The 13,252-nt window shown below is 39.7% G+C and overlaps 1 protein-coding gene across 1 annotated transcript; it reads left to right on the forward strand.

The window, feature by feature from the left end:
• The first annotated feature begins 5,996 nt into the window (after positions 1-5,996).
• On the forward strand, positions 5,997-7,181 carry LOC102714009 (probable ribose-5-phosphate isomerase 1). The gene has a single exon (XM_006653196.2). It carries the CDS (start codon positions 6,065-6,067, stop codon positions 6,908-6,910), a length of 846 nt encoding a protein of 281 aa, XP_006653259.2. The 5' UTR covers positions 5,997-6,064; the 3' UTR covers positions 6,911-7,181.
• The last annotated feature ends 6,071 nt before the right edge of the window (positions 7,182-13,252 follow it).

The following is a 13,252-nucleotide window of genomic DNA, read 5'->3' on the forward strand; positions in this document are numbered from 1 at the left end:
TCGAAGGAGAGAGATGGGGTGGGAGGAGGGCTGGCGCGCCTAGGGGAGGTTGGCCGGACGGCGACGGCGTCGGTCTGGCCGAGCGGCAGCTGGTTGGGGGTGGCTGGAGAAAATTCATTTTACATTATTAACGGTCAACGAAGTCTTTTCTCATTAGCATTAATCTCTACCAAAAAAATCTAAAAATAATTATATTTTAAAACGGATGAATAACCTCTAGAAAAATACAAACATGCAATAAAAATATCTCCAAATTCACCCAAATGGCTAGCAGTATTCATTTGATCAACTCAAACAGAACAACTTTATCCATTTTCTTGTTGCCGTCCCTAAATGAAATGGTTGTGCTCTTGAATACTCAGTCGTAGAAAGTACAAGGTATAATATTCAAATCCATGCGGTGTCAACAAATTTCTTGGTAGAAAGTGGGAGGATCCAGCAGAAGCGACGCTTTTCAAATGCTTGTTTAGTCAGACAAATCAGGACGGATATTCAAAGTAATATTCTGGTCGAAGCATCGGTCCATCGTCAATGTTGACGATTTCCTTGATCCATTAATTAAGGCTGAGTTTGAGCGAGAAAGATGAGATTAGTATGCAAAGCGAGGTGAAATGTATCATTAGCGCATGATTAATAAGGTATTTATTATTTCAAACTTAAAAATTAAATTAATGTGATTTTTTCAAACAACTATTCTCTATAAAACTCTTAGTAAAAACCCACATAGCCCTCCCCTCCTATCGCTCGGTATACTGGCAGCACCGGTCCTAGAGGTGAGCGCTGCAGCCGCTCTGGACCCAAAATTGCGGAGGGCCCTTCAAATTTTTTAAGTAACATACGCAATATTTTCTATATAAGTATTATTTTCAAATACAATTTAAGGGTTTAGGATAATATATATATATATTGATTATTATTATTATATAGAATGACAAGGATATCTATGTTTAGTTTTCATGTCGGGGTTTTAAAAGGTCAGGATCGGCCCTGTTTATTGGGAGAGCTAAGTCTTCCCGATTTGTTACGTTGGTGGGGATGGTAATTTTTGAATGTCTAAAGACCGTTGAAACCAGTTTTTTTAACCTAGAAAGCCATTTTTTTAATATTAGGATGTACATCATTCTTCTGATGCTGATGGTCGTAATAATCTAGATTTCCACCCTTATATAGGCCTCAAGGACAAATGGAGAGTATAATTATATACACGTCACCACGTAAGCACGCTAACGCCAGCGCGCACACACACGAATGACGGGTTTTTTTAATATTTTTTGGACCATTTTACTTTTTTAGTTTCAAACTCATGGATCTTTTAGTCACATCATCATATTTTGTGTGACCAAATAATAATAACACCAGCGAAAATAATATAATAATATTATTTAACCACGTCAGCGAATGCATACATATATCCACTAAACAGGTATATGCGTGTGAACTTCTTGGATTGATTATGCTCATGCCAAATCAATCATATCAACCATAGATGCGCAACCACAAATTGCATCTGTATCATCTCATGTAAATTTAATTATAAGTCGTAATGTTTATTGGTGATTAAAAGATCATTTATAGAGAACTTTTATAGATGTGTGTTCTCTGTAAAAGGGTTATTTAGTTCTCTTGCTACCATAGTATGTGTAGACGAGAGTATGTTTGGTTGGCTACACGCTCATCAAGCAAGGCTCCACTCATACAAAATTCACCCCAAATCGAGGCCCATAATACAGAAAGGCCGACAACCAATGGGCTTAACGACGATGGTACCGGATAAGAGGAATAACGATAATAATTCATTAAACAATTGGAAGTCTAAAAGCTACTTAGTGCTCTAGTGAAAATCCAGTGGTGATTTGTCTCTTCTGACCTTTGAGTTGTGATTTTGACGGCAATAACCTAGTTGCATATATAAATGAAATTTTTGCCTCATCTTAATGCAAGAACATAGTTTATCAGATAATCGAGGTCTTAGCAAAGCGTGAATCACGCTATGTTATGGTCTGGATCTCTGTTCCAGGCAACATGGATCAGGCTGTCAAGCCTTCTTGATTGGATTCAAGCATCATGAATCATGCAAGGCAACCAAGAGACATGATTATATATCGCATGATGGTCATTCTTTTTTTTTCTATTTCTTTTTGCAAGATGATTTTTCTTCAATTCGAAATTCTTCTGGCAAGCATTCCACACAGATGTACAACTGTTAGTAGAAAAACGTATTTTTACCTCATCAGATTTGTTTTAACTCAACGGTAACAAGTGGTAAATGTACAGTAACATGTATAAAAGGGGAATCTCAGATGAAAACCTTCAAATAAGTGAAAACATTTAAAAACAGGATGTTTTAATGCATGACGTTGGTAAAAATAAAATAATGAAAAATACTTTTTGGATTAGTGATTAAAGTCTTTATTGTCTTAATAAGCATAACAATATTGTATCTCCAAATAAATGTTTTCTAAGACCATGTTTGTTTCAGCTTAGAATTATGTAGCCTAGATTATTGAGTTAATTACTATAGGTTAGATTACTATAATTTGAAGTATGTAATAGATGGTAAGGTCGGTAATTATTTGTGTTTTTAGCCGACCAATAATTTCAGAAAAACATTTAGAGAAACTTATTAGATTATAATATTTTGAGCTCTAGATTATATAAAAGCTATCACAACAGCTTTAGATTATTTTATAATCCAGATTACAACAGTTATAAGCTAAAATAAGCCAGGCCTAAAAGTCTACCAACAAAGGAAAGAGAAATAAATTAAATATAGATGTTCAAGGAAGAGGAAATTAATCCTTCGGACACCCCAATCGTTTCTTCCAAATGGATGAACAGTGAGTTTATCTCTAAGATTCCAAATCCTACGATTTTTCCTTAAAATCCTAGTACCATCCAATTCATTAGACTTTCTTTATATCCAAACATCGTGTTAGAGAGCATGCCAAATAACTTATTCATCTCATACTCATCTATACAATAGAGGACGAACAATCAAAGACGTGGTATACTTATTAATACAAACTGAATTGGATGAGTTGTTGAATATGCTTTCACTGTGTTATACCCGTTATGACCATTTTTGGCAGCTTATCTAAAATTGATCATTCATATTGTTATTTAAATGATCATATAAAATTGATTCTCTATTTATATTAGTCATCACTCTAACAGAACATCCATATTGCATCTAATATATTTTATTAATATTTTATAATCACCTCATCCCATGTTATTAGTGCTCTATTCTTTTGAAATTGGACTTCGTCTTAAAAATTGAGTCTATGATGTAAAAAAGTTGTTCCAGCATATACTCCATCTCATCCTCCAAAAATAGAGCATAATCCATATTGCAAATAGATATCTATATTTGGATGTTCTCTCTATCTCCTCTCCATATCTCAATATCCAATCTCAAGAGAAGAGAGCATGTAACACCTCGGGTTTTTACCAACCTAAAATGCTACACAAAACCCACTAGATCCCAAACTTCACGGAGTCACGTATATAGATTTTATGTGATGTTTTGGTCTATACGTCAAGGGGGTTCAAACTTGGGAGGTGTTGAGATAAATCTAACGTTAAGATTTGAGTTAAGTGCATAACAATCTTATGATTGATATGTGATGACTGAAATGTTATGCTATCATTATTTTCTAATGCACATATATATTTACTTATTTTCTCGTGCATAATTATTGAACTTGATTTCATATTATTATTCAGATTAATTTTCTTCATGTTTCGAGTTGATAATTAAGTTCCTTATGTTGTTTTCAAGTTTTGTGATTTTGGTTCTTTTTCGGTTAACTCAATCAAGTACCATGCGTAGCCATGTAGTGTTTCAATTGATTTTTTTTCATGATCCTTGTTGTCAGCGTTAGCCCCGCTTTCTCAGCTTACCGGTAATGCTACAAGCATGTCCATGTCTGTCTAGGAACGGAACTACTATTTATTGTATTTGGTGTTTATTCATGTATGCCCGGGATGGGAACTACCGTTGAATTAAATTCCGAATATCTTTTCAAAGAAGAGAATTGATTTGTGTTGCTATCCATTCCTAAATATATAATATATGTTTTTAGTTCCATATCGTACTTGTTGAGTATTTTATACTCACCCTTGAGTATTTTATACTCACCCTTGCGTTTTATTTGGTTTTAGGTATCAAGTACCACCGACATGCATGGGTGAAAAGTAGCACCCTATTACTCGATACTTACACACCTCTACCTCTAATTTTTTTAATATATTATGACAATTTATGTAATGATTAGATGATCTCATATATGTGACTACGTGAAGTTTGGGATCCAATGGGGTTTTTGTGTGCTTTATGTACCATTCTAGGTTGGTAAAAACCCGGTGTATTACAGAATAATAACAATGTGAGAGAAGATTACAATATTAATAAAATACATATATAGGATGTAACGTGGATGTTCTGTTAGAGTGATAGCTAATATGAAGAGAGAATATATGGGATACCCGTACTTGGGGTATTCATATATGTATCTATATATAGGGAAGAGAGTATCGTACAAAGTAGGTAATATTATCTTGTACTAGGTCGGTTAGAGTTTGCTTACATTTGGGTTGCATGCCAAGATTGTTAGGCTCTACTATATCTGAGTCGAGTAGGCTTTATTTTTATCAGATTATGTCTTGATCTATAACCCTATCCCTCGCTATATAAGGGGGACAGGGGCTCCCCTCAAAAGGCACATCATATTCAGATTAGCTATTTTCTAGTTGATCAGATCATTATCGAATATAATCGTCAAGCAGGATTAGGGTGTTATCTCGTATATCGAGAGCGTAAACCGAGATAACCATGTGTCTACATCTAACCATTGATCCTTGCACCTCGTTAGCCATCTCATATATTATTGCTGATCCAGATCGTTGATAGAATCTATTTTAGGTTATCATCTAAATAGCAATATGGATAATCAAATGTAGATGAGCTAATGCGAATGCTCTTAGATACAGAGTGACGAGAGAAAACATCCAATTATAAAGTATCTCTTTCTAATATGGAAGATACTCTATTTTTATAATGAAATATGGAGCGGAGCATATGTGAAAATGGTCTAAAGAGTAACTCCAAGAAACTATTTATTTGACTTATGATATCATTTGAATAGCTAAACATGTCTACTTAATAGCCAAATCTAACAAGTCATTTTCCCATTCAATAGATTTCTATTTGTGGATTCCACATGGTTAGGCCCATAAGTCGTTCTCGTGGTCGTTAGAATTTGGAGGATTGAAATACAAAGTCTGTTAAAATGTATATTAATTTAAGAATATGATCTTTTAATATAAATAACTAAGCATGTGTTTAGTTCCCAAAAATTTTTAAAAGACGGGTCATATCAATGTGTACGGTCACATATTTGAAATATTAAACATAGTCTAATTATAAAATAAATTTTAGATTTTGCGTGAAAACCGCGAGACGAATCTTTTGAGGCTAAGTAATCATCATTAGCATATATTGGTTACTGTAGCACTTATGGCTAATCACGCACTAATTAGATTCAAAAGATTCGTCTCACAAATTTCTCCCATAACTACGTAATTAGTTTTAATATTTATATATATTTAATAATTTATTTAAATGTCTAAAGATTCGATGAAATGCTTTGGAAAAAATTTTGGAACTAAACGTGGGCTAAATTAAAATGCATTTGGCTGCAGGAACAAGGCATATCTCAGTCACTACTAGCCAGCGCAATCCTTTCAAATCTCCGTTCCTGTGTTTCCTAGAAAAAAAAACAAAAAAACAAAAACAAAAGAGAGAAAGAGAGGACAAAACTTTTTCTCCAAAAGATACGAGAAATCCGAAAAATGGTCCCCATATAATTGGTCCCTCCCCTCCACTGCGCTGCGCTGCACTCGCACGCATCCCGATGCCTATAAATCCCGCCGCGTCGCCCGATTCGATTCCCTCCCTATCCCCTCCTCCTCCTCCCCTCCCCTCCCCTCCTTTCCCGCCGCCGCCTCCTCCTCCTCCTCCATTGCCCCCCAAATCCACCTCCTCCTCCACCCTCCCACCCCCATGGGCAGCTTCGCCTCCCCCCTCGACTCCGCCCCCGCCGCACTCACCAAACCCTCCGCTGCGGCGGCGGCGGCGGCGCCCGATTTGCCCAACGGGGTGGCGGCGGTGGTGTCCCAGGAGGAGCTGAAGCGGGTGGCGGCGCACCGCGCGGTGGAGATGGTGGAGTCCGGGATGACGCTGGGCCTCGGGACGGGCTCCACCGCGGCGCACGCGCTCGACCGCCTCGGGGAGCTGCTCCGGTCCGGGGAGCTGGTCGGGGTGGGCGGGGTGCCGACCTCGCTCAAGACGGAGGCCCACGCCGCCAGGGTCGGCATCCCGATGCTGCCGCTCGGGGGGGCGACCGCCGTCGATCTGTCCATCGACGGCGCCGACGAGGTCGACCCGGAGCTCAACCTCGTCAAGGGCCGGGGCGGGTCGCTGCTGCGGGAGAAGATGATCGAGGGGTCGGGGGGCAGGTTCGTCGTCATCGTCGACGAGTCCAAGCTCGTCCCGCGGCTGGGATGCACCGGCGCGGTGCCCGTCGAGGTCGTCCCCTTCGGGTGCGACCACACCCTCGGCCTCATCCGCAAGGTGTTCGACGGATTGCCTGGCTTCAGCGCCAGGCTCAGGACCAAGGGCGGCGGGGGTAAGGACGGCGAGTCGGCGGTGGTGCCGTTCGTCACCGACAACGGCAACTACATCGTCGAGATGTTCTTCGACGACGGCATCCACGGCGACCTCAACGACATCAGCGACCGCCTGCTCCGGATCACCGGCGTCGTCGAGCACGGCATGTTCCTCGGCATGGCCACCTCGGTCGTCGTCGCCAAGAAGGACGGCACCGTCGTCATCCTCCACAGGAAGTAGTCGCCCTGCCCGCCGCCGGCGACAATAAGCCAAGATTTTGCACCGATGCGAGGCGGCTCGGCAGCTGGGCTCCTCCCTCCCCCCAACAAGTATCTATTGCTCTCTTCTTTTCTATGTTGAACTTGATGTACGTCTCCATTTACCATGCTTCCTCCTTTTTCATTGGTGAATCTCCTTTGCGTGATGATGACATGTGTTAAATGCGGTGAAGCTAATAACCTCTTGGACTTTGCTCCATGATAATGATAATATCAAGTCAATTTCTTCGCCATCCACGCCTTTCTCCAACTTGCATTTCTTGAATTTTGCTCCTTAGCCATTGATTGGTCCTATGCATTGGATTTGGATGAAGTCCTGAACGTGGTCACAATTCGAGGCCCCGTTGGGGTTTTATTGGATTTTTGCGAGAATTTCAGAGAAATCTGTTCATTTTTCCTGCATAATTGGGGAAAGTCACACACAAGTCGCGCTTTGGAAACTGAATAAAATGTATTTGTGTGGTGGAAATTTCTTGGTTCGATGGATAATCCAATGTGGAGCTGATGGGAAAAATCTGTAGTTATTCTTCGTAAGATGAATATCCAATGAAAGCGAATGCTTATTTTTCTTTCGAAATTTCTCTCTCCATATATTTACTTATTTAGGACAGAAACTGCTAATGTATGGATAAGCCTGTGGCAAATCTTTTGTACTGAAATATATTTTTATTTCAATTTAAATATATTTTCGAGTTGGAAGCTTGCTGCTTCAGTACATCATCTGCTCTGCAGAACAAAAGCAGCTATTCACTCTGTTTTTTTTTCGAAGAACATTCCTGCGACAAAAGAAAAGAAAATGAACATCTGCATTGCACTCGTTTTCGGCGTGCGCACCATCACCATGCGCCCAAGCAACAAGGAGGCAAGTTTCAGCAGCAGCACGCGAGTGTAAGTTCTTGATAAATAAATTTATTATTGCTCTAATACTAAATCTAAAACAAAAGCTCCCCAAAAAAAATCACTCGTGGTGTTGGCGTGCAAGAGTTGCGATTGCTGCAGATGCGGTCTTCTTCTTGTCCTTGTTGGACGCAACGTTAGTTTGACAAATTGCAAGTTGTAAACTCAACTTTGGACCTACTTATGTCTACACAATTTTTCCTCTTTTTTATCAACGGTGGTGAAGGGATAAAATCATTATGAGTATTCCGTATGGCGATGTCATGTTTGGCCATGGCCTGCTTCGTGTCGTGCCGCAGCACAGAAGACGTTACTAGGTCAAATGCAAATAAAAAGCAAGCTAAACGTGCACATTCCATGCAGATTCGCTAAATTTCGTATTACAAGATCTATAATTATGATCTTTTAATTATAAATAGATTTATTTATAAATTAATATATATTTTGTATAGAATACTATTTATAAATTTAGATAAAATTAGAAAATCTTGTCGTATTAAAATGGACATGGAGTAAATTTAAATATCAACTGAGAATTGTTCGGGCATTTCACGAGATAACATTCGGCGGCCCAGAGACGGGTGCCGACCAGTATGGAGGGAGCATCCTTATCCTCGGTCACGACATCGTGTCGTGTTGTCGCCGGCATCGTCGCTGTGGCGTCCACCGGTCCACGATTGCAGAACACGGGCATATGATATGCGGATCGACATTCGAGTTCAGCCTGCCAGTATGCACCTTTTTTATTTTCTCTTTTCCTTTATGGTAAGGATGAAAAATATTGCGTTGCCATTAGGTACTATTCGGCAGCTACCCCCTCGTCACCCCTGATTTCAGATTTTTTAGAAGTGGAACAACTATGACTTTATGTGCATAATACGGAGTAAACTTTTGTTATACAAAGTTGGTATTATTAAATTCTTGTATATAAGTATTTTGTTAGGATTATATTTTTCATCGTTAGTAATGTAATTGTTTGTCAAAATCTCGTCCTAGCAAATTAAATACCCCACATTTTCTAAAATATAAGGACTTTTGAAGCTAGACAAGGTATTTATAAGAAAGTTGGTAGCATTAAATCGGGAAAGTATGTGATTTGTTGAGAAGAGCAAGTAAGTGAGAAAGTTTAGTCCTCAAAGCTTGTGATTAGTTGAGAATAAAATATATGTATAGAAATTATTATTGCGAGTAAAGTGTACTATGGGCCATAGTTTATTACCCAAGTTTTATTTTGGATCACACTTAAACATATCTTTACACGGGTATATTTGCTATTGTTGTGATGTAGATCATGCTGAACGTTTTCTTCTTGCTAGTTGTAATCTCGCTTTTGGTAAATATACGAACTACATGTAAATAAGAATTTGTCGATATACCGAAGCCGATGTGTATGAGATAGTTGATGTTTTGTAAAAATTGTTTGGGGTGGCCCAAACCATAATATTCTCTCCGTTCCATGTTATAAGACGGTCTTACCTAGATTTATTTATTTGTTAATGAATCTAAACATCCATACAAACATATATATTGATACATAAGTGAATATAGGCAAACCTAAAAAATCTAATTAATTTATCTGGTCAAAAGTGAAAAATAAGTTTTAAGGATGGTTTAAAAGTGAAACACTTAGATAGTAAAATATCACCTAAAATACAGTTTACTCTATTATATTTTTAAAATAAATTTTAAATATTAGAAGTTGCTACTCCATCCTTATTGATTTGTAGGATGCAAACCATGTACAACTATGTAAGCCTTTTTGACACTATTCACAATCATGTTTCTCCTGTCATGGCAGGTACCAATGAAAAAAACCAACACGATTGTCATAGTATATAAGAAATCATCTATAAAAACTATTTTTCACAATGAAAGTGTCTTTGAGTAATAATGGTTTTTCCTTTCTCTCTCCTAACTCTATATATTCCACCAATTGTGAGCATACATATGCGTGGTTTAATTTATGATTTCTTGATGTATTGGGTAAAGAAAAGACTTGTTTTCTTCATAAGAAAAATATTTCTAAGTTTTTCCTTCTTTTTCTTCATTAATTACATTGTCATGTCGTCATTTTGTTTATGTGGCAAGCTATTTAAATAGGAACCACCATTAATACACTACTGCGACCGCTCTTAATCGCTTCCCACTTAAAATTCCCTCAATTTTATCCTCGCCTAGTTTTTTGTCTCTATTTGTCTCTGACTTCCTGATAGATATCATGCTCCGATGCTCTGTTTTCTCAGCATTAATCATGCCAAATAACTTGAAAACCTTTACATTTTAAAACGGATGTACGGTAGAATATTATAAGAGAGGAACAGAGGTGACGATTGCTTTCTCTAGTCGGTGGTGTCCGGCCGTCCTCGGCGGCTCGGAGCCGTCCAACGTCGCGTGGCGTGGTCCCTTCGTGGATGCCGGCCATTCGCGTCACGTGGGCGTGGGGCATCGGTTCCTTCCCCGAACCGAGCAGGCAAAGCAGGTTTTTTTTTTGCCCGTTTCGGGCTTGCGTCCTGTCGCTGGCGGAAAGTTGCTGGGCCTTTGCTTGGTTGGTTGGTTAGGGTAGTGGGCTCAGCTGGTATTCTGGTCTGGGCCATGGCCATGGCCATGGCCTTGTCTGCAATTTTTTGGGCCGATCGTGGCATTGCCTGTAGCCTCGGCCCAGTTATTAGAGGATAAGAGTTCGTTTGCATCTTATTAGGAATAAGTTCATCAAAGCTCCCTTGACTTAATCTCGAATCTTGAGTCTGTCTGAGATCCTTAACACATCGATGTATATCACTGAACTCACATAAACCGTTTAGAAAAGATCACGTGACAATATTGATTCTATTTCTGCTTGATTTCGTTTATGTAACGTATAGTGGGGCCTCACAGGTCAGCAGCGCGACACTCTTCTTCCTCTCTTCTTTGCTTCTGTCTCTCTCACCCATGGGCGACGGCGGTCTGGCTAGGGTGCAGGCGGCAAGCGATGGAGACACGGCAAGAGAGAGCGGAGGTGACTGGCGGCGGCCGGTGTTGCGGCGATGGCAGCGGCTGCTCGGGCTCCAGCTTCGTGGACGATGGCCGGGGCTGGAGGCGGCGGCGGCGGCTGCTCGGGAGGAGGATAAGAGTTCATTTGCCTTCACAATCTTATTATGGAGAAGCTGCTCGTTCATTTTTCTTAATAACGGGATTCATTCGTTTCAGCCTTTACTTTATAAAATCTAAATATAATTATTATAGAGATTGCAAGATAGAACACCATAAATTATAAATTAACAGCTTGATTGAAATAAGAATACTATGATGTAGCCATTGTATTCCTTAAAACTAGTAGAATCAAGTGTCGATGCCAAATCGATCGAATTCTGCTCCTATCACCGTTTGCTTTTTGTGTGTTTCAAATATTATTTTCATAATATTGCATTGGTTTATTTGCTAATGTTACACGCGGTGTTCTCTAATATTCCAGCTAATATTTTATAATGATTCATCCACTACAACTCAATGTTTGATGTACAATAAAAATATATCAATTAAGATTTACCAGTATTCATTTCCTTATTTATTTTTTGGTGTTAGATTTAAGGTTTAATATATGTTTTTGCCTTATAATTATATGTTTCGTGACGAGAGCAAGATGTTTTGATCCTCATAAAAGATTTCACGTGATTATACTATCATAAAACAAAACTAAGTTTTAATTAAAATATTTGTATATCACATATAAAACATAGGGTCATAATAGTTGAAACACTACAAAATACTTACTAAAACATCCCAAAAATAATATTTACAAGAAAAAATTCCTTACATGCCCCTGAAAATTTGCTCAAACCCTTCTATACTTGCAAGGTGCAAATAGAGATGGAATACATATTCTTATGCATCCAAATGGTTCACTTTTTTCCATTTTCTTCATATACTTGTTTGCTAAAAATTTGGCGAGCAAAATAAAAAAAAAACCAATACTTTATATTAGTTGCTTTATTTTCCCCTTATGTCCTTATCTACAACAACCCCAATCTCCAATCAAACTAGTCATAGAAACACCAGGATCTCGCCTCTTACATGCAATGAATAATCAAGTTAAAACAAAAGCAAACAAAGAAAAAGGTATGAAAACAGGATGAAAAGAGAGAACTAAAAATGCATTGGCACATAAATATAGGTCAGTGCAGTATAAGGCCCCAATAGGATTTCAAGAATTTCACATGAAACAGTTCAATTCCCATAGACAGAAATCGTGTATTTAGTCTACACTCTACATAGGGCCTGTCAGCTAGCATGGTAGCACAATACACGGAACCGGTGGCTCTAGAACCAGGTGATGACAAGAGGTGGTGCAAAGCCTAAATATGATGTAGGTACAACAAAAAAGAGCAGGCATATCTAGGATGAAGTGGCTATATTTTCAGTCCCTTTCATTGAAGTGGAGAAGATACCAACAAGAAACACCTGGGTTGACAGTCGAACGAAAGTGACCAGTGTGAGCAGCAACATCGCTAGTCAACTAACCATGCTCAGTTCACATAGTGTGGGTACAGTGAAGATCATCTTGTTCAGCCACATTACAGTGCAATTGAATAGGCATGCTTTTGTGATAATCAATTATGCGAGAGCAAAAGGACCATGAGTGATTCAAAGATGAAACATCCAAACTGAACACTATAAGGGAAAGTTCAGACATCAGGGAAAACACTAATTTGGTGAAGAACTGAACTGAGGGTTGTTTGGTTGGTTAATACGACTACATAGAGCCATGGACTACTGTTATGGGATACAACTATGCAATCTGAACCAACCGGACAATTCTTGTGAAACTAATAGTATAAGAAAAATACCTCCACATAGAAATACAATGTGGAGTAGCTAACAAAAATGGCAGCCAAATTCTTGTTTAAGAAAATATTCGGCAACAGACTAACACAATGCAATAATCTGAACCTAATCATGATCATATTTCTGTTGCAAAAACACGGGCAGTGTTTCATCTATCACTCTACACGTAGCATTTCAATTGTGAGGAACAGTAGTTACATTAGATACGAAGCATACGCCAGTCTCAGCTAAACCTTAGAAGAAATCCTGGAGGCCCCGGCCGGCGAAGAAGCGGTCGGAGAGCTCGGCGAGGAGCGCGTTCACGGAGAGCAGCGCCGCCGTGGAGCCCGCGATGACGCCGAGCACGACGCCCGTGGTGCCCACCACCTTTGCGGGCGCCGGCCACTCGATCTCCGCCATCTCCTGCGCGACGCCGGCCCACCACCCTCCGCCGGCCCCGGCCGCGGCCTCCGCCTCCTTCCGCGCCCGCAGCACCTCCTTCAGCTCCGCCGCAACCGCCTCGGGACTCCTCTCCCCTCCTCCCCCCGCCTCCTCCGCACCGGCCGTCGCGGACGCCTCCTCCTCTTCTCGCTCCTGCCCCTTGCTC

This window comes from Oryza brachyantha, chromosome 4, assembly GCF_000231095.2.
Source record: "Oryza brachyantha chromosome 4, ObraRS2, whole genome shotgun sequence".
Taxonomy (NCBI): Eukaryota; Viridiplantae; Streptophyta; class Magnoliopsida; order Poales; family Poaceae; genus Oryza; species Oryza brachyantha.

Excerpts from the sequence above, each read along its gene's own strand:
- LOC102714009 (XM_006653196.2), top strand. The coding sequence starts at position 6,065 with ATGGGCAGCTTCGCCTCCCCCCTCGACTCCGCCCCCGCCGCACTCACC.